The sequence below is a fragment of the Periophthalmus magnuspinnatus genome, chromosome 9 (assembly GCF_009829125.3).
Source record: "Periophthalmus magnuspinnatus isolate fPerMag1 chromosome 9, fPerMag1.2.pri, whole genome shotgun sequence".
In the NCBI taxonomy this organism is placed as follows: Eukaryota; Metazoa; Chordata; class Actinopteri; order Gobiiformes; family Gobiidae; genus Periophthalmus; species Periophthalmus magnuspinnatus.
The window spans coordinates 33410128-33435239 of record NC_047134.1 but is presented as its reverse complement, the minus strand read 5'-3'; the positions used below and the strand labels follow the sequence as shown (position 1 = coordinate 33435239).

Here is a 25112-nt window from a genome sequence, read left to right as displayed (position 1 = left end):
TATGATGTAATTTGAAGATTTGTGTTTCCTCCAGTGCTTCTTCAGATATGATTTAATTTGTCGCATTTTGTGTTGTATCTTTAGAAAATATTAGATTTGTGCCTTTGTGTGTTCAGATTATATTCACCTCCATTTATAAATCAGATGTTATTCTTTAAGTCAGTGGTTTTCCCAAATATTTTTTTTACTCTTTGTTGAGTCATTTCTAGGACCACTACTTTGTACTTTTACTTGAGTAATATTATGTTAAAGTAATGTTACTCTTACTTGTGTATGATTTTTTGATACTCTACCCACCTCTGGCTAATTTCTTGTTTCAGTGTGCCCCTTTCACATGTATCGTGTTTAGTCCCAGAGATGGCCCACAGGGGCAGAGGATGCTTATTCGTATCTTATACCAGCTTCAACATCACGCACATTTAAAAGTCCTATATTATGCTGATAATTTCATTCAAATGGCCTTCACTGTGTATCAAAACGATGCAAACAGTAGCCACCATTTTTTTCTCTCACCGGAAACTGGAAACATCACACTTAGGCAAAACTGATTTAGTACATACTGTGATTTAATCCACACACAAACCCCAAAAAATACTTTTGGGATTTGTAACTTGGATACTAGCCATGAGCTGCTGCTGCCAGATTTAATAATGGCTATTAAAAAGTATGCTTTCTTTGAGCAAAGTGTTGTTATATATGTTAAAGAGAGGGTATTACACTTCTATGGGGAACTAATGGACACTTAACATACTTAGATCACTATGTTACCTTTTATTGTTTTGAAAATTCACTAAAAACAACGTATTAATATGTTTTATAAGTTTCAGTTTCATTTTTGACGCTCTGAGTCTTCCGTCCCTTCACTGCCCCTTCAGAGCAAGAGTATAGGTGACAGGCATGTGGGCGGAGCCTTGTACTCGTCCTGCTAACCATATCTATAAGTATGTTTTTGATAAGAACAATATTGATAGATAACATGGTGGACAGCAAGAGTTGCATAATACCCCCTCTTAAATAATTATATATACACATAAAATAATCTATAAACTTACTATAAATGCCAATAAATGCTTTAAAATAGCTCTTTATCGTCAAATACACAGTTTAGCTAAAGTTACCTAGTGGATATCTGGTATGAAACCTGCAGTAGCTGTGTATTTTGCATACACAAAAATCATATGCATTCACTGGTTTTCCATATAGATACATCCTTTATATGAAAGACAAAAATGAATGCATCTACAAGTAGTAGTAATGAAAAATGCATAATATAGGACCTTTAAGTTTGATAAGCTCCTTTTCTGTAGTTTGACTTGTGTTTACAGCCTGGGGTTAGCATAGCAGATATTGGTTTTCAGAGAGGAGTGTTTAGAAGCACATTTACAGAGGGAAACTGTGAACAAAATGGAACCTGTGATGTCACTTCTTGTTCAGTAGTGCAGAGAAGTCTGGTACATTGCACTTAACATTTCACGAGTGACAAACACTAGTTCCATTTTTCACACAGCCCAGACATACACATTTGGAGAGAGTATCAATCGTCATTTGAGAGTTCACTAGTTCAGATATTGAGCCTAGACTATTTGACTAAATTTAAGTGGAACTAAACACTAAATTCACTATTTTTGCCACTAAACTGTGCATATGTTGTTCGAATAGCATTATGTACTATTCCTAGCATTTTTTGTGCAAACTAGTTAAATTTGTGTGCCTTCAGTGGCCACAGCAATTTCCAGTAGTTGGTAACATCACGTAGGCCTGTCTTGAATAAAGCCCAATGTTTCTGATTACAAATACGTGGGTGCAAAAGTGGAGATTGTAATGTGAATATCTGTTATACCAATTACACTGTTCCTTATAATTCCAGACCATGCACCTCCGACCCCCTCACTCTGCCCTCTCGACCTCCAGGTTCTGTCCGATTAGGAGGCTCTACTTGAAATGAGATTGGGGGCAGTTTAGGTTTTTAGTCCCACTTAAAGATTTTTCTGACTGATTTTCTGATTTCTAACTGAAATCAAAATGACACAGTTTAGTAGGTTAGTAATACATTCAAATCTAATCTAGTGAAAACGCAAGTTCAGATTCTGGTCATTGGAACTGATGTGGAATAGTCTTTCTTTGTATTGAGTTGTCACTTGTCGATGCACATAGTCTATGCCAGGTTCAGACTTGATTTGGACCTAAGTCCTAGGTTAGTCCGGTTTAAGACCTGGTTGAGTTGTGGTTTAGTCCTGGTCTGGGGGCTGGGGGGAGGGATGCGACGACGTGCACGATGCATCAGAGGACGACTCATGCTGTTCCAAAGATTGTCCGCCATCAGCGCCGGTAGCGCCTCCTATTACTCCCACCCCTTCCGCTGCATGCCCGGCCCCTGCTTCGGACCCGCCTGCTCGTGACGTAACGGTCGGCAGGTGTGACGCTAGCCCCGCCTCCTTCTCTTTCAGCAGATCTGGCAGAGGCAGGTAGGAGCGGAGATCCGCGTCGAAGGGGGAGGTCGTGGATTGGCTGAGGCTGGTCACACCCCCGGCACTAGCACCGCCCCTCCGCGTTTTGAGCCGGTTGGGGGGGGCAGTCGGGAGCAGGGACTGGATCTTGGGCAGCCATCGTTTGCGGACACGGCGAGCATTGGTGCACATGTCGGCCGCGATCACATTCATCTCGCTCTCCTTAAAGTTTGGAGCGAAGTTCTGACAGTACACTGTGAGTCAAGGACAATTAGACAGGGTTTAGTGCAGGTTTTAGGGTTGTCAAAAGTATTGAAAATCAGGTACTAATCAAAACCAAATCGAAACTAGATACTCATTTGAGTGTCACAAAATCACATTTACAGGACAGAAATGAAGCTTTCCTGAATAGCTTTGGAATGATCTTGAGCTGTATCAGAACTAGTATAAAACCATATAGACTAATATATGCCCATGGACCACTGTGATGGAAATTTAAGTACGCTCAGATGCTACACTGAGACAGACTGGGGGAGAGGCCAAAAGGCTGCCAGTCTGTGGCGAGGGCAAGCCTGGGCCCTGTCATGTCTGTAACAAAGAATAAACCTTTTTTCTGTATTTCAAAACTCACCAGGCTTCGCAAATGCATTACTTTTCATCTAGAATTGTAATTTTTTCCACAACACCACTATGGCGCCTACTGAGGTATTACACATATACACAAACTGCATAGTAATATAAAAGAAAGTACTACTATTCCTACTATTCAATGCTGAAAATTCTATTGTCTAAATAAAGTGTTTTTATTATCATTATGGTATCGGTATCAAGTAGCGAGTCTATTCCTTAATATCGAAATCGAGTTTGAACTTTGACTATCATGGCAACACAAGTAGGTTTAGTGCAAGTTTAGTCCAGCTTTAGTCCAGCTTTAGTCCAGCTTTAGTCCAGCTTTAGTCCAGCTTTAGTCCAGATTTAGTCCAGATTTAGTCCAGGTTAATCCTGTTTTGTCTTACATTTGACGGTGTTGAGGACCCTGTTGTCCAGAGGTTTTCTGGTGGGATCGTTGGTGGAGGAGCGGATCCCAGTCCCACAGCTGTTAGCTAGTGTGTTTCTGTGGACACAATTGATTTTTTGTTAGAAGTAGGCCAACAGCAAGATTCCTGCTTCGGTCCAGTTTTGGTTTCAACCTGTTCAGTCCTGCTTTCCACCTTCTGCGCATATTTCAGAGTAGTGATGTTTGGGTGCCTGATTGAATTTTTTTTTTTTTTTCAGTATTATCTGGGTTTATTTAAAGGGGACATATATTGTAAAATCAATATTTACCTACTAATGAAACTACTGCATATCGGATCAGGTTTGTGAAGTTGTAGTGTTTTGTATCTTGCTTTTGTATATTCATGAAACATTGCCGTGTGGAAGAATGAGTGACATGAGGCTTGTGGGCTGAGCTTTGGACAGAATTGTCCAGCTAACTGTAAGGAGGGTTTAAATAGTGAGAGATTATTCAAACATGCATGGATGACATCTAACACTTCTTCAGGCATGTTTTCGATGAGGGAACAACAATATTACATGGTAAAAAGCTCCATCCATTTTCTTCCAGGGCCAGGACCAGGTCGCGTGGGGGGCAGTAGTCCAAGCAGGGACTCCCAGACTTCCCTCACCCCGTACACATCCTCCAGCTCCTCCGGTGGGACCCCAAGGCGTTTCCAGGCCAGCTGAGAGACACAGTCCTTCCAGCATGTCCTGGGTCTTCCCTGGGGCCTCCTCCCTAGGGAGGTGTCCGGGAGGCATCCTGAGCAGATGCCCGAGCCACCTCAGCTGGTTCCTCTCGACGTGTAGAAACAGTGGCTCCTCCCGTGTGACCGAGCTCCTCACCCTGTCTCTAAGGGTGCGCCCAGCCACCCTATGGAGGAAACCCATTTCGGCCGCTTGTATCCGCAATCTTGTCCTTTCGGTCACTACCCAAAGCTCATGACTATAAGTGAGAGTAGGAACAAAGCTGTATTGACTGGTAAATCGCCTTTGCCTTCCGGCTCAGCTCCTTCTTCACAACGGACCGATACAGCGACCGCATCACTGCAGACGCTGCACCGATCCGCCTGTCAATCTCACGCTCCATCCTTCCCTCACTCGTGAACAAGACCCCGAGATACTTGAACTCCTCCACTTGGGGCAGAGACTCACCACCCACCCGGAGAGAGCAAACCACCTTTTTCCGGTCGAGAACCATGGCCTCGGATTTGGAGGAGCTGATTCTCATCCCAGCCGCTTCACACTCGGCTGCAAACCGCCCCAGTGCTGCAGGTCTTGGCTCAATGAAGCCATCAGGACAACATCATCTGCAAACAGCAGAGATGAAATCCTGTGGTTCCCAAACCAGGCCCCCTCCGGCCCCTGGCTGCGCCTAGAAATTCTGTCCATAAATATAATGAACAGAACCGGTGACAAAGGGCAGCCCTGGCAGAGTCCAACATGCACCGGGAACAGGTCTGACTTACTGCTGGCAATGCGAACACAGCTCCTGCTCCGGTCATACAGGGACCGGACAGCCCTTAGCAAAGAGCCCCGGACCCCATACTCCCAGAGCACCCCCCAAAGGACACCACGAGGGACACGGTCGAATGTCTTCTCCAGATCCACAAAACACATGTGGACTGGTTGGGCAAATTCCCATGAACCCTCGAGGACTCGATGGAGAGTTTAGCCAGCTCTATACTCTCCATCGGGTCCTCCATGTTTGGAGATTTGGTCATCGAGACCCCGCCTTTGAATGTCGCCCAGATCTCTTCGCACCGCTCCTCATGGCTCCTCCTGCAGGTGGTGGGTCCACGGGAGGACGGCCCCACATCGCTCCTTCGGGCTGTGGGGATAGGCCCTGCCACCAGGCAGTTGCTGCCGAGCACACACCCCAGGCCTGGCTCCAGAGTGGGGCACCGGTAATGCCAGTCCGGCTGACGTAACTGGCCTCGTTGTTAAGCTCATCATGGGGGGTTCTGAACCGATCTTGGTCTGACCCATCCCCCAGAACATGTTTGCCATGGGTGACCCTACCAGGAGCATGAAGCCCCCGACAACATAGCTCCCAGGATCATTCAGGTGCTCAAAACCCTCTACCACGTGAAGGTGGCGATTTGAGGAGGGGGTAGAAAACTCCAAAATATTGATTTAGAAAGCTCCAAAATGTCGATTTTGCACAATACCCCCTATTTAATACCAAATACCAGAAAGAAAGCACAATATGTCTTCTTTAACTTTGCCAGGTGATAAATAAGAGTTTAGTAAGTCTTTGTATAGCTTTAATCACCATAGCTTACTTGGTTCTGCTAATCCTAGTTTGTCGCTGTTTTAGTTGTTGTTTTGTCCTAGTTTTTCTGGTTTAGTCCTAGTTCTATTTTAATCCTTGTTTAGACCTAGTTCTTTCTGGTTTAGTCCTTGTTTAGTCCTAGTTCTATTTTAGACCTTGTTTAATCTACTACTCTACTATTTTTTTCTGGTTTACCTGTCGAAGAAGGTGGCCAAAAGCCTCCGGAGCAGGACCTTGTGTTTGACACCCGCACACAGGTGGCAGTTCATGAGCTGTCCTCGGGTCATGAGCACCCCGGACCCAGCCACCAGCTCCAGCTTCTCCCCGGGGTCCCCCTCCGCATACAGCGCCGGGTGGCACCGGTAGCCAATCTGGCTCACCAAACTCGCTGGAAGGGCCATGTTGTCTCGGCCAATCAGAACACACGCACGCCGCTCATTGGCCAATGGGAGGGGCAGCATGTCCAACTTCTCCGGGACTTCAAAGACAAAATCGTTCATGTGTTGAGATTAGCATCGAAAATTTGATATGAATCGATACTGAAGCTAGTATCAACACAAGACACTAATTTGAGCAAGTTTCAATACTAAAAAGTCACATTCACAGGACAGAAATTTACTAAAGTAATTCATTAATCATTTATTAGATTTATATAGCGCCTTTCATGACATCCAAAGCACTTTACAGGGCATTATGCATTCAGTCCATACTTGGTGGTGGTAAATTACTATTATAGCAACAGCTTCTCTGGGACAGACTGATGGAAGTGATGCTAACAATCGGCCCCTCCAACCATCACAAAAGCTCTCATGCACACACCACTTTCATACTAGGCAAAGTGTCTTGCCTAAGGACACAACTGCATTAGAATTTTTGAATGATCTTGAGCTGTATCAGAGCAAGTATAAGACCACATAAAGTACTACACCCCCATGGACCACTATGAAACCCACCTGGACGACTGAGGGATTACACAGATATAAATCACACGGGAATATTAAAGAAAGTACTAACGTTTAATGTGGAAAATAATGTCCTGTTGTCTAAATAGATTTTTTTTTTTTTAATTAAAATCATTAAGCAAAGTTTTTGTTAAGATTAACAACTTCTAGCATGCTAACGTCACACTTCCTGATTATCTGAGGATTAAACTAAATACAGAATACACATACACAGAATTTTGCTCAACTACACAGAAAAAATGGGAAAATATTTTATTATGTTAGGGATGTGTATTTTCAACACTCTTCAACACTCACTCTGCTGATTGGCTCTTTTGTTGCTATGATATTCTCAGAATTTCAAGTATAGAACTTGGCCCCAAATTAGCCCCTATAACTGCTTCATTTGGCTGGAGCTGAACACTACAGATGAAGTCCCTCAGTGGAGTTCTTTCTACAGTCTACGTGCTTTGTGGTATAAAGTGAGTGAGGTACAGTACCGTAGGGATAGAGGTGCTGGTACAGGCTGGTGCTGACCGCGCTGGTGTAAAAGTCATCGTCCAGTTCCTCCTCTGTGGCTTGAGGACTGGAGCCAGGACTACAGCGCCCTCCTGGTGGCATTAAAAATGACTGCATCTGAGCCACGCCTGCACTCAGGTAACAGAGAGCCCCGCCCCTCAGCTCGCCCCTGAGGACACAGAGAGAGAGGCCCATGTGATTCTAGACTGGATTAGATCCACCTTGTCTCTGATCCTTCTCAGAGGTGGGCAGTACTCAGTTACATTTACTGGGAAACCTTTCAAAGAAATTGTACTTTTCAGAGTACTTTTCTCGCAGCATACTTTTACTCCTACTATTTTTATTGTAGTAACAGTACTCTTACTTATTTTATTTTTCTAATAGTTGTGTCTGCTTTTTGAAAATACCAGATTTTGTGCATTATTTAATATTTTGTACTTCAAATTACATTAACTTCAAAATATAAATCAAATGTTACAGCCTTTAAGTCTTACTTGAGTAGTATTTTTCCCAAATACATTTACACTCGAGTAATTTCTTGGACTACTACTTTGTACTTCTACTTGATTGATTAATGTTACTCTTATGATATACTGCTGAAGAAAATATAGACAATAAATGATAATATTGAAACTAGTTTATGCCACTGACACAATAAAAATAATGCAGGATTATTCCCCAAAAAGCAACTCTAAATGTATAAAATGTATACTATGGTAAGAAATAGCGGAACGAAACACCAGTTATTTTTCCAACCTTTTCGCTCAAATATAATCTTAGAGTAAAAAATAAACAAAAACCTCCCCACTTGCACAAAGACAAAATACCCACGATAAATATTGACCCTCATCTAACATATATTGAACAAATGTAGGAAGTTGATATAGTAATTATCGTGACAGGCCTAACAAATACTCAGATGGCAGACCATGGACCACCAGAGGCAGCCCATACCACAGTTTGAGAAACACTGTTCTACACCTATTTGAGATGTGGGTCAGACCTAGGCTCTGGCTCCTCTTCAGTGGGTGGAGTATCGGCTCTCTCCTGTTTGATCCGGCTCACAGACAGCAGCAGTTCCTCCGAGCTCAGACAAGGTTGGTCTGGACTCTCCCTGTGGGGGGCGCTGTTCTGGGGCACAGGGGGCTCAAAACCTCCCAGCTCTTCTGCAGATGTCTGAAATAGAGTCAAAGTTCAAATGTCAGACTGATGATAGAAGCAACAGGCAACAGATGGAAGCAGGGCTGCCAATCTGTGTCATAGACCCTTTGACCCCCACCAACGCTCACACACACACCATATTCACACTAGGCAATGTGGGTAGAGTGCCTTGCCTAAGGACACAATGACAGCTTTTGCCACTGGCTCCCCACTGGGGCACCTAATGTTCCTAGCGGACTCCCATCCCAGTACTAACCAGGCCCAAAATCTGATGAGATCAGACTTTGTCTTTTTTATTTTACCAGTAAGCTGCAAATTTACCTCGTTTCCTCTAAAGTTATCAAAGAATTACTATTAAAACACCACATACACAGTTAAGAAGCAAAAAAGTGTTTCGTTCCACTTTGACTGTAATCATTGTTTACCTAGTCAACAAATTTAAAAATGCATCTGTGACTAATAAAGTACTGAATTAATGGTCATTTGCAGCTCTACTCCTCTAAACCTGTTCATTTCTCCTTTGAGCTTTTTGGCGTTCCAGACTGGTACCTGTGAGTCGCAGCAAAGCGGAGAGGAGGAAGAGGAGGCGCTCTTCATTAGCAGCTCCATCCCTCGCTCCACAATGTTCTGGATCTGCAGGTACCCCGCTGTGTACATGAGCACCAGCTGCTCCTGCGGCGCCACCACCAGGCGACCCGTGTAACAGAAGGACAGGATCTGCTCGAAACACGCTGGGGACACAGAGGAGGGCAGCTCCAGCACTGAGGGCGACTCTGAGGACTGACACCAAAGACAGGGTTAGACCAGGGTTTAGACCAGAGACCGGGTTTAGACCAGAGACCAGGGTTTAGACCAGAGACCAGGGTTTAGACCAGAGACCAGGGTTTAGACCAGAGACCGGGTTTAGACCAGAGACCGGGTTTAGATCCTGTCCTTTTAGACCAGAGACCGGGTTCAGATCAGAGACCGGTTTCAAACCAGAGACCGGGCTTAGACCAGAAACTGAGTTTAGACCAGAGACAGGGTTAGACCAGGGTTTAAACCAGGGGCGGGTTAAGACCAGAGACAGGGGCAGTGACCTGCAGTCAGGGGAGGCAGGTGAGGTCACCTGTCATCACAGAGAAAAAATAAATGAAATGGTTATATTTAACCAATGATTTGTACTATAAAGTGACCTTCTACACAATACGACTGGCAAGAAACTTCATTTCTGACTCTAACCATGTTTTGAACTGTGAATATGCAATGCTTCCATCTGGGCGACGGTTCAGTGTTCCACGATTTAATAAGGTTAGGCTGAAGCATTCTTTTGTTCATCAGTCAATCCTTAAAATAAACAAGGAGCTTAATCCATAGCTATCAAAGTGCTAGAAAGTGACTTGAATTAATGTTTGTTTAGTGTCTGTGTCGCATGTGTGATGTTAATGTGTAGCAACGGAGCCACTGTTTTTATGTGCAAGACAAATTTCAGATCTCTGATCTGACAATAAAGTATTATCTAATCTAATCTAATTCTATTTAACTTTGCAATTTAATTTAACTTTTTTATTACTCAAAATCCCTGAATTTTTATTTTTACAGTTCAATTACTAAGAAGAGACATGAGCAGAGGCACCAGCCGTTCATGCCTCACTATGGACTGACTGTGCTTTACGCTCAGCAGTGACAGCTACCACTTTGAGCGGCTGTGAAAAGGCACCATGTGATGCACGTAGTCACCTGGCCTCATGGTAGGGGGCGCTCGTGAGCCCAGGGATTCTTGCAACTCCTGGGACAGCAAAATAAGTGACAGGAAGCTACAAATTAGAGTGAACAAGTCAAGTTTAGCAATCCGTTCACTTTTTTCTTCTTGTCCGGCCCTACTTTTTAAAATGAGGAAGATTACATATTAAAGCTCAAGCAGTTTTCTAAACTGGACTTTCAGTCAAAGCAGGAGGTTATAATTAAAGACCCACACCAGAGACTAAAGGGTTTGCTCCAGACTACGGGACGAAAGACTCACACTTTTCAGAGTGGTACACACGAAAAGGCTGGATGTGTGGATGTGTTTATTTCATACTATTAAAGCTATTTCATACGGACTTTGGAACTTTTATTTTGAAATTATTTTTTATTCTGGCCCCAAATCACTTACTATGAGAGAAATTGGCCCAGGGTCAAATTTACTTGCCGACACCTGGTTTACATGTTTGTAAATCTGGTTCTGTGCTGGTCTAGTCTCGATCCAGTCTTGATCTTCATCACTTGGATGTAGTCCGGCTCAGAGCTGAACAGGTCTCTGAAGTACAGTCCTGGTGTAGTCCTGGTTCAGTTTTGGTTTAGTTCTGGTTCAGTCCTGGTTCATTCTTGGTCTGGTCCTAGTCTAGTTCTGGTCTAGTATCCCTCACCTGTATGTGGTCCGGCTCGGAGCTGAAAAGGTCTCTGAAGTATAGTGAGGAAGCTGCTAACACGGCTCGGTGGGCTTTGAAGATCTGCCCCTGCACCAGGATATGGACGTCACAGTACTGCCCTGAGGCCCGCTGCTCCTCCAGACTACCCAGCACTGAGCTGCCGAAATCGGGCACGTGCACCTGCAACAGCCCCTCCGCCATCCTGGAGACACGGGCGATCTGGGGGTGGACTCAAACTGGACTGGGTAGGATCGTGGATTAGGTGCTCAGACTTGGTTGGTCAGATGGTCTAGCTTTGGGATTTTTGTGTGAAGTTCTGCTGGAGGTCCATGTTTAATCCATTTATGATCTGAAAACCAGAGACAAAGCAGTTTTGTTAAAGTTTCTATCGGGTGTACTTTTACACCGGAATTATTGCGACATTGGATTGACATTTGAAACAATGAAAAACTTGTGATTTTATTTTAAAAAGTATAAAATAACCTGATTTACATAGATGTGACTCCTATGTCTAAATTGGCGCTAAATAGGTTTAAAAAAGGACTAAACTTGAACCTAACCCAAACTAAGTCAGGACTAATCAAGATATAAACCAAGTCTAAACTTGGACTAAGTCAAGACTACCCTGTGCTTAAACAAGTCTAAACTAGGACTAAATCACAATTAACCCATGTTTAAATCAGTATGAACACATGAATAAATCAGGACTAATGCATGTTTAAACCGGGACTAAATGAGGACTAACTTATGTTTAAACCAGTTCCAAAATAGTATTAAATTAGAACTAACCCATGTTTAAACCAGGATTAGTCCATCTCTAAACCAAGTATAAACTAGGACTAAATCAGAACTAATCCATGTTTAACCCAGTTATAAACTAGTACTAACTTAGGACCAACCCATGTTTAAACCAAGTCTAAATCAGTCCTAACTCTGAACTAACCCATGTTGAAACCAGTACTAAATTAAACCTAGTTTAGACTTGGTTTAAACTTGGGACTAACCCAAGTTTAAACCAAGTCTAAACTAGGTTTAAATCAGGACTAACCTATGTTTAAACCAAGTTTAAATTAGGTCTAAATCATGACTAGCGCGTGTTTAAACCAGTTTCAAACCAGGAATAAAGCAATTTTTCAGATCTAAATGCACGGAGAAAGATATAGAGTTAATGAAGCACCAGTCCTTACCTCAGAGTAGTCCTTCTAACCCATGTTTAAACCAGTTCTAAACCAGGACTAAATCAGAAATAACCCATTTTTAAACCAGTTCTAAACTAGGATTAAATTGAGGCTAATCCATGTTCAAACCAGTTCTAACCCAGGACTAACCCATATTATATTTAAACTAAGTCTAAACTTGGCCCATATCTAAACCAAGTCTAAACTAGGTTTGAAACACAACTAATACATGTTTAAACCAAGTTTAAACTAGGTCTAAACCTGTCAGGATTTGGGTTTTTTGTGTGTTCTGTGCTGTTTTCCCTCCTTCCCTTCTGTGTTTGAGCCTGAAGCTGGGCGGAGATTCTGGTTTCTCCCACTCACACCTGCAGCTCATTATCAATCAAACTGCACCTGTGATGATAAAAGGACTGAGGATCCGACACTCAGGGCCAGATCGTCTTGTCATCTTCTGTTTTTTCTTCATATCATGCTCTTGTTTATTTGCTCGTGTATCCACCGTGATCCCGCTCCCTGGAATCACTCTGCACTGACCCAGCTTTCCACGACCAGTACGACCACCCCAGCCTCTGACCCTGTGACCCATGTCCTGCTCCAAGACTACTTCATGACACCACTCCCAACCGTCTGCTCTACCTTGACCTTTACATTCATGTATCTGCCAATAAACAATAAACTGTTTCCCGAGTCTGTATCTTTGGTCCCTGTCAGTTTTTACGACAAAACCAGGACTAACCAGTGTTTAAAACGGTTCTAAACCAGGGATAAATCAGATCTTCACTATATGGTAATGGTACACCATGCTTATAATCAAGACTAAACCAGGACTAACTCATGTTTAAACCAGTTTTAAACTAGGACTAAAGAACAACTAACCCATGTTTAAAGCAAGTCTAAACTAAAACTAAATCAGGACTAATGCATGTTTAAACTAGTTCTTAACCAGGACTAAATTAGGGCTAACCCATGTTTAATCCAGTTGTAAACTAGGACTAAACCAGGACCCATGATTAAACAAAGTCAAAAGTTGGACTAACCCATGTTTAAACCAGTTCTATACCAGGATTAAATCAGGACCAACTCGTGTTTAAACCAGGACTAAACCAGGACTACTGAGGATTAGGTCCAAACCAGTCTTTACCTCAGAGTGGTCCTTCTGCTGTCCTGGTTATGGCCATAGGCCTTATGGTTGTAAATAAGGACTAAATCAGGACTAAACTGTTTAAACCAGGATTAAAGCCAATGTTCACTAGATGCATTGAGGAGGACATAGAGAGAGTTAATGGTGCACCATGTTTAGAATTAGGAATAAACCACTTCTTACTTCAGAGTAGTCCTCCTTTAGTTCTGATGCTGGTTTAACATCCAGGTCTTGAACCAAATCTTAATATGAACTAAATATGAACTAGATCTAAATTCAATCAGGACCAGGGCCGGACCAGCCTGTAAGTGGACTAAGCAGAGGGCCTTCAAGAGCCCATACATTTATATTTAAAATAATATAATATATCAAGTTTTATTGGAAACAGAGCTGGTGTGGGAGTTTGCCCAACCATTCCAGATGTGTTTTGTGGATCTGGAGAAGGCATTCAACCATGTCCCCTGTGGCGTCCTTTGGGGGAGAGGGTCCGGTTCGGAAACCACAGGATCTCATCTCTGCTGCAGATGATGTTGTCCTGATGGCTTCATTGAGCCAGGATCTGCAGCAGGCGCTGGGGTAGTTTGTAGCCGAGTGTGAAGCGGCTGGGATGAGAATCAGCTCCGAGGCCATGGTTCTCGACCGGAAAAAGGTGGTTTGCTCTCTCCGGGTGGGTGGTGAGTCTCTGCCCCAAGTGGAGGAGTTCAAGTATCTCAGGGTCTTGTTCACGAGTGAGGGAAGGATGAAACGTGAGATTGACAGGCGGATCGGTGCAGCGTCTGCAGTGATGCATTTGCTGTATCTGTTGTGGTAAAGAAGGAGCTGAGTCGAAAGGTGAAGCTCTCGATTTACCGTCAATCTACGTTCCTGCCCTCACCTATGGTCATGAGCTCTGGGTAATGACCGAAAGGACAAGATCGCGGATACAAGCGGCCAAAATGGGTTTCCTCCACAGAGTGGCTGGGCACTCCCTTAGGGATAGGGTGAGAGGCTTGATCAAACAGGAGGAGCTCATGGTAGAGCCGCTGCTCCTCCACATCGAGAAGAGCCAGTGAGTTGGCTCGGGTATCTGTTCCAGATGCCCCCTCCCTCAGGAAGTGTTCCAGACATGTCCCACCGGAAGGAGGCCGCGGGGAAGATCCAGGACACGATGGAGGGACTATGTCTCTTGGCTGGCCTGGGAACACAGGGTTCCACCGGAGGAGTGGGAGAACGTGTCTGGGGTGAGGGAAGTCTGGGAGTCCCTGCTTAGAATGCTGCCCCTGCGACCCGGTTCCAGATAAGTGGAAGAAGATGGATGGATGGATGGAGGGCTGGAGGGCTGGTGTGTTTACAGCAGCGGTCACATTTGTTTTATATCTATAGTAGCAAAATATCTGCTGTTTCTTACATTTGTTTTTGAGACGGGCAGAGGTGAGGGCAACTATGTGTTTACGGTGCAAGGACCCGACATAATATAAGTGTAAGCCGGCTGTCGCCAACTGGAACACATTAAAATCCACCAGAAACATTTAAAAAATATTGAACCCCTTCCATGTTTGTGTACTGTTCCTGTGGCTGTAGTAGTTGTGACACTTTAGATGTTTTCAGGCTGATGTTGGTCATTTAAACAAATAAACCTGGTCAAGGTGAGAGTTTAGTCACAATGTTGTCAAATGTGAATCACCAATAACTGAACCAGCAGAGACAGATTCAGCGAAGGGCCCCCTGAAAGTGAGGGCCAGCCCTGATCAGGATCAACCTGTTTAAACCAAGTCCGAACAAGGACTAAACCAGGACTAACCCATGTTTAAACCAGTTCTAAACTAGGACTAAACCAGGACTAACCCATGTTTAAACCAAGTCTAAACTAGGACTAAACCAGGACTAAACCATGTTTAAACCAAGTCTAAACTAGGACTAAACCAGGACTAACCCATGTTTAAACCAAGTCTAAACTAGGACTAAACCAGGACTAACCCATGTTTAAACCAAGTCTAAACTAGGACTAAACCAGGACTAATCCATGTTTAAACCAGTTCTAAACTAGGACTAAACCAGGACTAACCCATGTTTAAACCAGTTCTAAACTAGGACTAAACCAGGACTAATCCATGTTTAAACCAAGTCTAAACTAGGATTAAACCAGGACTAACCCATGTTTAAATCAAGTCTAAACTAGGACTAAACCATGTTTAAACCAGTTCTAAACTAGGACTAAACCAGGACTAACCCATGTTTAAACCAGTTCTAAATCAGGACTAAAGCAGCTGTTAATTATATGCACTGGGGTACTGTTCCGGTCTTGGTGTTGGCGAAACTAAACCAGGACTAAACTAGGACTAAACTAGGACTAAATCAGAACAAATCCATTTTTAAAGCAGTTCTAAATCAGGACTACCCCATGTTTAAACCTGGTCTTAATTGGAACAACCCCATGTTTAAACCAGTTTTAAACCAGGAGTAACCAATGTTTAAACCAGTTCTAAATGAGGACTAAACCAGGACTAACCCATGTTTAAACTAAGTCTAATCTAGGACTAAACCAGGACTAAAGCAGATGTTCATTAAATGCATTGAGGAAGATATAGAGTTAATGATGCACCATGCTTAGAATCAGGAATAAACCAGGACTAAACCAGGACTAAAACCAGGACTAAACTAGGACTAAGCCAGGTCCAAACCAGTCCTTACCTTAGAGTAGTCCTCCTCTAGTCCCGGTGCTGGCTGTAGTCCGGGTCTTGGTCCTGTTTTGGGTCCTGGCTGGGTTGGATATGATGGAGGAAGCAGACTGAGACAGGAGGAGACTGAGCGAGTTCATCTGAGGACAGGGCTAATGCGGCTAACTGTCTGCAGAGGACACAGCCAGCCAATCAGAGAACAGCGTGGAAGAGGCAGCCAATAGGAGGGCAGGAGCTACACCACAGCCAATCAGAGGCAAAGAAGGGAGGGAATAAGGAAGTAAAAACCTTGTTTGTTTATATTGAGGTTTAAAAGATGACCGAAGAGGACAAAACTAGGACTATAGCAGGATTAAACCAGGACTATGACAGGACTAAACAGGACTATAACAGGGCTAAACAGGACTATAACAGGGCTAAACAGGACTATAACAGGACTAAACAGGACTATAACAGGACTAAACAGGACTAAACAGGACTATAACAGGACTAAACAGGACTATAACAGGACTAAACAGGACTAAACAGGACTAAACAAGGACTATAACAGGGCTAAACCAGGACTATAACAGGGCTAAACCAGGACTAAACAGGACTATAACAGGACTAAACAGGACTATAACAGGACTAAACAGGACTATAACAGGACTAAACAGGACTATAACAGGACTAAACAGGACTATAACAGGACTAAACGGGACTATAACAGGGCTAAACAGGACTATAACAGGGCTAAACAGGACTAAACCAGGACTAAACCAGGACTATAACAGGGCTAAACCAGGACTATAACAGGACTAAACAGGACTATAACAGGACTAAACAGGACTATAACAGGACTAAACGGGACTATAACAGGACTAAACGGGACTATAACAGGGCTAAACAGGACTATAACAGGACTAAACAGGACTATAACAGGACTAAACGGGACTATAACAGGGCTAAACCAAGACTAAACCAGGACTATAACGGGGCTAAACTAGGACTATAACAGGAACTTAAAAAAGACTATAACAGGACTAAACAGGGCTATAATGGGGCTAAACCAGGACTATAGCAGGACTAAACCCGGACTATAACAGGACTAAAACAGGACTATACAGGACTATAACAGGACTAAACCAGGACTATAGCAGGACTAAACCCAGACTATAGCAGGACTAAACAGGACTATAATGGGGCTAAACCAGGACTATAACAGGACTAAACCAGGACTATAGCAGGACTAAACCCGGACTATAGCAGGACTAAACCCGGACTATAACAGGACTAAACCAGGACTATAACAGGACTAAACAGGACTAAACAGGACTAAACAGGACTAAACAGGACTAAACAAGACCCTTTTCTCTTCTTCCTCCTTCTCTTCTGCTGTCATCTCCTCTCCCCTCTCTTCTCCTCCTCTCTTCTGTTCCATCACTCCTCTGTTCCTCTCCTTCTTCTCCCCTCCCTCTGCTCCTGTCTCTCCTCTTCTGCCTCTCTTCTTCAAAGGAGACTCTTTTGCCTCTATCCTTTTTTCATTTCCTTCATCCCTTCTTCTTTCCTTCTCTCTTCTCTTCCCTTGCTCCTCCCCTCCTCTTTTCCTTTCCTCCATCCTTTCTTCTATCCTCTCTTCCTTTTCTCTTTCGTCTTCTACCCCTAGCTCTTCTCTCATGCTTTCCTCCCCACCTTCTCCTCTCATCCTCATCTCCTCCCCTCCATCCTATCCTTTCCTCCCTCTCTCCTCCCCTCCTCTCCTACCCCCATCCCTCTGTGTTGTATATGCAATAGTGAGAGGATTATCCTCCTCCTCCTCTCCTCCTCCTCCTCTCCTCCCTCCATCCTTCGGTGTTGTATATATGATAGTGAGAGGATTATCCTCCCCTCCTCCTCCCCTCCTCCTCCTCCTCTCTTCTCCTTCCTCCCTCTGTGTTGTATATGTGACAGTGAGTAGATTCTCCCCTCCTCCATCTCTCCTCCTCTCCTCTCCTCCTTCTCTCTGTGTTGTATATGTGACAGTGAGTGGATTCTCCCCTCCTCCATCTCTCCTCTCCTCCTCTCCTCTCCTCCTTCTCTCTGTGTTGTATATGTGACAGTGAGTGGATTCTCCCCTCCTCCATCTCTCCTCTCCTCCTCTCTTCTCCTCCTTCTCTCTGTGTTGTATATGTGACAGTGAGTGGATTGTAAAGCAGAGCTGCATTGCAGAGTCAGAGGGAGGCGTACATGCACACAGCTGCAGCAACCACACTCACTCATGTGGAGGAGAGGAAGGACTGAGAGAGAAACAAAGGAAGAAGGAAAGAAAGGAGGTGTGAGGAGAGAGAGGATAGGAGAGAGGACAGAGAGAGAAAGAAACAAAGAAAGAAGGAAAGAAAGGAGGTGTGAGGAGAGAGGACAGGAGAGAGGACTGAGAGAGAGAAAGAAACAAAGGAAGAAGGAAAGAAAGGAGGTGTGAGGAGAGAGAGGATAGGAGAGAGGACTGAGAGAGAGAAAGAAACAAAGGAAGAAGGAAAGAAAGGAGGTGTGAGGAGAGAGAGGATAGGAGAGAGGACTGAGAGAGAGAAAGAAACAAAGGAAGAAGGAAAGAAAGGAGGTGTGAGGGGAGAGAGGATAGGAGAGAGGGGTGATGGAGAGAGAAACAAAAGGAGAAAAAAAGAAAGAAAGAGATAAAAGAGAGAGATAAGAGAGAAAGAAGAGGGGTGTAAGGAAAGCTCAGAGGGGGAAAGAGAGGAGAGGAGACAGAGAGAGAGAAAGAAACAAAGGAAGAAGGAAAGAAAGGAGGTGTGAGGGGAGAGAGGATGGGAGAGAGGAGTGATGGAGAGAGAAACAAAAGAAGAAAAAAGAAAGAAAGAGATAAAAGAGAGAGATAAGAGAGATAAAAAAGAGAGAAAGAAGAGGGGTGTAAGGAAAGCCAAGGGAATTAGCGAGAGAGGGAGGGAGGGAGAGAGAGAGAGAGAAAGGACAGAGGTGTAAGAGAGCTAGAGGGGCAAGAGAGAAGAGAGATAGTTAAAGGAGAAGGGGAGAGAGAGAAAGGTATAATGTAGGGAAGAGAGTTAGAGGGGAAAGAGAAAGGGCAAAATAAGAGAAAGTTAAAGGAAAAAGGAGATAAAGAGACAAAGAAAGGGGAGAGAGAGAGCAGAAGAGAGATAGTTAAAGGGGAATAGAAGAAAGCGGAGAAGGGGAGAGAGTGATATAAAGAGAGGAGAAGTTAGGAGAGAGTTAGAGGGGAAAGAGAGAATAAGAGAGAAGAGAGGGTTAAAGGAGAAGGGGGGAGAGAGAGATAAAGAGAGAAAGAGAGAGAGTTAGAGGGGAAAGAGAGGAAAGAGAGTTAAAGGAGAATGGGGAGAGATAAAAAGAGAGAAGGAGAGAGTGAAAGAGTTGGGGGGTAAAGAGATGGGAGAAGAGAAGAAGAGAGATAGGTAAGGTAGAAGAGGAGTGAGAGAAAGCTATAATGTAGGACATAGAGAGAATTAGAGAGTTAGACGGGAAAGTTAAAGGGAGAGATGAGGAGAGAAGGGAGTTAAAGTAGAAGGGGAGAGAGATAGAAAATTAAAGCGTTAGAAGGTAAAGAGAGAGAGGGTCTGTGATAGAAACATTCACCCAGGGTCTTCTATGCTGGTCCGTACGGGGATCGAACCTTCAACCTGACTTTGTGAGCACCACACTATCCATCTGAGCTAACAGGCCAACCAGCCATAAAGATAGACGAGGGAAGGAGGAGAGAAGAGAGGGAGTTAAGGGAGAAGGGGAGAGAGGGGAAAGAGAGAGGAGGAGAGAAGAGAAACAGTTAAAGGAGAAGGGGAGTGAGAGAGTTAAAGGAGAAGGGGAGAGATGGGGAAGGAGGAGAGAAGAGAGACACTTAAAGGAGAAGGGGAGAGAGAGTTAAAGAAGTATGAACAGAGAATAAACGAAAGATACAGAGAGAAGGAGCTAAATAGAGAGGGGAGAGAGAGAAAAGCGCTGAGTCATGCAGGGTGAGTCCAGGACAGCAGACAGGAGGAGGCTGTAGCTCCACACTACACTCACACTTAGACACTAGACATCTGTATTATTCTCATCCCTCGCTCCTCTCTCTCTCTCTCCCCCTCCTCCTTCCTCCCCTTTTCTCTCCTCTATTGCATTTGTCCATCCCCTCTCCTTCCTCTCCTCCTTTCTCTCCCCCTTCTCCTTCCTCTCATTTTCTCTCCTCTATTGCTTTCCTCCATCCCCTCTCCTTCCTCTCCTCCTCTCTAGCCCCCTTCTCCTTCCTCTTCTTCTCTCTCCTCTATTTCTCCCACCTCTCTCCCTCCCTTCTCCTTTCCCTCTCCCCTCTTCCATCTCTCCTCTCCTTCTGTCATCCTTCTCTCTCTCTCTCTCTGTCCCTTCTAGTCCCCTCCTCTCTCCTTTTCCATCTCTCTTCCCCTCCTCTATTCTCTCTTCCTCTCATCCTTTTCTCCCTTTCTTCTCTTCTCCTCCCTCCCCCTTCTACTCTCTTCCTTCTATCTCTCTCTCCCTCCCTTCTCCCTTTCATGTCTCCTCTCCTCCTCTCACCTTTTCCTTTCTTCACCCCCCTCTTCTCATTCCTGTCCTCTCTCCTTTCCCTCTCCCCTCTTCCATCTCTCCTCTCCTTCTGTCATCCTTCTCTCTCTCTCTGTCCCTTCTAGTCCCCTCCTCTCTCCTTTTCCATCTCTTCCCCTCCTCTATTCTCTCTTCCTCTCATCCTTTTCTCCCTTTCTTCTTCTCTGCTCCTTTCCTCCCTCCCTTCTCCTTCTTCTACTCTCTTCCTTCTATCTCTCTCCCTCCCTTCTCCCTTTCATGTCTCCTCTCCTCTCCTCCTTTCCTCACTCTGCTCTTTTCTCTTTCTTCACCCCCCTCTTCTCATTCCTGTCCTCTCTTCTTTTCCTCCCTCCCTTCTCCTTCTTCTTCTACTCTTCCTTCTATCTCTCTCCCTCCCTTCTCCCTTTCATGTCTCCTCTCCTCCTCTCGCCCTTTCCTCGCTCTGCTCTTTTCTCTTTCTTCACCCCCCTCTTCTCATTCCTGTCCTCTCTTCTTTTCCTCCCTCCATTCTCCTTCTTCTTCTACTCTCTCTCTCCCTCCCTTCTCCCTTTCATGTCTCCTCTCCTCCTCTCACCCTTTCCTCGCTCTGCCCTTTTCTCTTTCTTCACCCCGCTCTTCTCATTCCTGTCCTCTCTTCTTTTCCTCCCTCCCTTCTCCTTCTTCTTCTACTCTCTTCCTTCTCTCTCTCCCTCCCTTCTCCCTTTCACGTCTCCTCTCCTCCTCTCGCCCTTTCCTCACTCTGCTCTTTTCTCTTTCTTCACCCCCCTCTTCTCATTCCTGTCCTCTCTTCTTTTCCTCCCTCCATTCCTCTTACTCTCTTCTCATATTTCTTATAGACTAGACATTTGAGTTTGGGGCAAAACTTTTATATAAACAAAAATGGACTTGTATGAGTGTAATCCATGTTAGAATTCTCTTCAAAAACAGACCTGGAGTTGTGTTTTGTTCGTTCACGCGTCTCCTTTTCTACATCCCCAAACCTCAAAATGCTCTGTTCCACCTTGTGATGTCATGTAATGGTAGTTTTTAAGTTCAGTTGACCTGCTTCACTCTTCTGTAACCTTAAAGACGGGGTTTCACACTTTTATGGAGTATTAACTGCGAGCACATAACATATTTAAACCAACATGTTACCTTTTTACCCCAGAGTGCTTTCACAACACAATAATTATGACTCAGGCACAGTGCACACTTTGTATAACTCATTAGACCCAGCTAACAAACTGTAAACAATAGGCGTGTTAGTTTCAGTGTAGTTAGCTGCTCCTTTCAAATAGATATAAGGCAGTGTCCACCAGTAATCTGACCAGAACTGAAGTGGCGTGAATGAGCAGCAAAACATCTTCACTACAAATTTTACATTTACTCTGGACCAGACCTGGATGACTGAGGGATTACACAGACAACCTGTTAAATGAAACTACTGCACATCACATGAGGTTTGTGAAGCTGCACTGTAGTGTTTTGTGTATTTATGGAGTATTGTCCTGTGAGCGCAGGGGGGACAGAGGCTTGTGGGCGGAGCATTAGACTAAATCTTACAGCTAACCATAAGGAGAGTTTCAGAAAGGGCCTGAGAGAGATGGATAAAGGAGAGGATCAGGACGAGACCAGGGAAGACCCAGCAGGAGTAATCCAGAGAGCGGGAGCCAGGGCCGGAGACGGGAAGCAAGCTGGAGACCAAGACGGGACAGGAGACAAGGCAGAAGGGTGGACTGTACCGGAGCTGGAGTGCAGAGGCAGGAACGAGCGAGAGCAGGAATCTGGAAGGTGGCAAAAGTCCAATGAGTAACAGGCAGACAGGCAACAAACTGCAACAACTAAGCTGGAGCATCACGTTGACACGCGGACGGTCTCGCCCCGAGTGTCTTCTGCCGAGCCCTCATATACTCGACAGCAGGTGGTGATGATTGCGCTGATGCTCTCCAGGTGCGCACGGGAGGAGCAGGACTCCGCCCAGCTCCGGATTCAGACAGGTAGGGGAGGGGCAGAGCACACAGGGAGACAGAAAATGCAGGAACATGACAGAACAATGTTATAACAGCACCACAAAGTCAGATTTATGTAATAACACCTCTTTAAGTTGCTTTTTAAAAATATTTTTGTTTGACCTTTTGTACAGTAGAGATTGTCAATTGAAAGTCTCCAATATCTGCTGAGGAGTGAAATGATCTAAATGATTCTCGTGAAGGTTTATGTAGTTGAAAAATGCAGTGGAGCACTTCCTGCATTAACACAGCCTAAATATACAGGGTTTTGTGTGTTAAACATGTGGGAATGAAAGAAAACAGAAGTCTAGGTATGTTTTTGATGTGGATACAACATTATAACATAGATCAGAAATAGTGCCCTTTAAACACAGGTGATTGGTGGTTCTAATCTCTCCATTTCTTTCACATCAGTGTTGCGGGATTGTTGGAGTCAAATATGACCATGTCTCTGTTTGGGCTAAAAAGATGCTCAGTATATCTCAAGGTTAAAGTGGCACTGAACATGTAAACTCCTCCCACAACCACATTTCAAATAGAGCTGCTAAACTGGGCAGTACCTGGAGGACTAGAGGAGAGTGGGGGTATAAAGAACAATGTAATCGGTCAAACTCTGCCCCTGCAGCCAGGTGTTTATCATCAGAAACACCTGGCTGTAATCTGGGCAGTCATGTGTGATGTCATGTAGTACTTGAAATTGCTGTGGCCACTGGAGACAGCACAGACTCTTTTTGGTTAGGGTTAGAAGTACCAAACCAGATATGAAGCTAGTGGAGCTGCACCCAGATTCTTCTCCAATTTTCAGTTAGACTAATGTTAAAACTGTTGATTTTAAGATGCTGCATATAAAATGTTGATTTGAATGTTTTTTGACACTATAGTGAGATATTTATTTATTTAGTAGCAGTGACCCAGCAGCTCATCAGGATGTCCCATGGCTCCTTTGTTCACTTTTTATATTGTTTTGTCTAATGACTCCGAATGAACATTTGGAACAAACATGGCTGGTTCTATAGTGTTTGTTTATGTTTGTTTATGACTTTCTATCGTTCTAGCCTTAGAGTCGTAGCACTTTTCTCTTGATAAGTGGCTCCACTAGTGGACATTGTCACAATTACAATTACAGAAATTATTCAAAAGTTTAAAACATAGTTTTTATTCAAAATCAACAGTGTCACTCATGTAAGGAGATGAGGAGATGAGGAGATGAGGAGATGAGGAGATGAGGAGATGAGGAGATGAGGAGATGAGGAGATGAGGAGATGAGGAGATGAGGAGATGAGGAGATGAGGAGATGAGGAGATGAGGAGATGAGGAGATGAGGAGATGAGGAGGACAGTTTCACAGCAGAACAGAGTCCAGTGAATCGACCAATTAGAACACATCTCAGCACTGTAGCCGGGCAGAACATTTGGCACAGTGACATGATCCACTCCACAATAAATAGTCTTCATTTAAAACACACAAAATGGCCGCCACAGAAATATTTACAGGTCCCCCGCACAATTATCCCTGAGATGACCCAGAGTCCAAGTATAGACAGTTCCATTCAGTCCCTCTCTAGAGGGAAAAATCCATCCAGGTTTGATAATACTATGATAAATATTTTAGCATCAAAACTGGCACCTGTTTTAGCACAAAAGAATGATAAATATACATACAGCTTATACTTCTGTTCAAAGAAATGGTCTCATTCAATTAAATTATTACTCAGTTGTATGATTCTAGATAAACTTTAACATGGCATAGGGATTAAAAGGTACTCTGTTATCAGTATGGTAAACCTACTATTGGAGAGTATGCCTTGCTTGGAATGTTCCACAGTATGGCATTACATTTAATCTATATTACATGTATTTGATTACAGTTACATACAAACATATGTTACTGTGGGGTCGCCTCTCCACAGATCTGACCTGTAACTTGGCCTGGTGGCATCAGCAGTTACTATACCGTGGCTAGGGCTGCCAAAAGTAATAAAAATCAGATATTACTCGATACTGAAACTAGTATGAAAACTAGACACTCATTTGAGCAGGTATCGAGTCAAACTCACAGGACAAAAATGAACGTTTCCTGAACAGATTTAGAATGACTTTGTATCAGAACAACTATAAGACCACACAGAGTATACGCCACATGGTAATATAAAAGAAAGTACTATGATTTTAAGACTTTTTTATCACTGTGGTATCGAAATCGGTATTGAGTATTAAGTCTATTCCTTAGCAGTCCTAGTAAAATCGAGTTTGAAATTTTTGTATTGTGTTGTTGAGAATTTGTATAGTCTAAATAACGAGTACAATCAATTTTACAGACCATTAGTCATGAATATTCAGCTAATCGTTGCAGCCCTATATAGAACATTCCAAAGCAAGGCATTTCCAAAGCATTTCCATGGAGCAGGTGGCATGACTGTTACATAGTGCATCTTTAAATCCTGGTATATTTGAATGGTACCAGTCCTCAGCCCTGGTTGGTGTTCTGGATTAGTCCTATGATACATGATTCCTTCAATATTCAATCCAACAGTAAACCCGGCTGTGATGCATTTGGCATTTGAACCAAATAAAAAACAGGCCAGAATCGGGACTGGATCTGTGTAAATGTGTGAAAGTGTAAACAGACAAAATTAAGGCTCTTAAAAACACTTTGGGACACCTTACTCTTGACCTTTCACATGATACAACTTCTTAAAACAAGGTATGGGAAAAAAGTCAAATCAACGTGCACTTTTCTTGTACTGATTTCAAGAATTTTAGGTGTGAATCCATAGCCCCATTTACATATGCAGCCTGACCTGGGAATTTACCTCCATTTTGTCAGAACAGGCTCATGTGCGAATGAAGCCAGACCTGGTAA

At 43.8% G+C, this 25112-nt stretch overlaps 1 protein-coding gene across 1 annotated transcript; it reads right to left on the bottom strand.

The window, feature by feature from the left end:
• Positions 1–546: 546 nt before the first annotated feature.
• LOC117376213 (nucleus accumbens-associated protein 2-like) lies at positions 547–12264 on the bottom strand. Its single transcript, XM_033972620.2, has 8 exons — positions 11956–12264; positions 10766–11117; positions 8928–9158; positions 8221–8393; positions 7199–7386; positions 5953–6235; positions 3464–3561; positions 547–2701 (listed from the first exon to the last, which is right to left on the bottom strand). Exons 2-8 carry the CDS (start codon positions 10967–10969, stop codon positions 2229–2231), a joined length of 1650 nt encoding a protein of 549 aa, XP_033828511.1. The 5' UTR covers positions 10970–11117; positions 11956–12264; the 3' UTR covers positions 547–2228.
• Positions 12265–25112: the final 12848 nt, after the last annotated feature.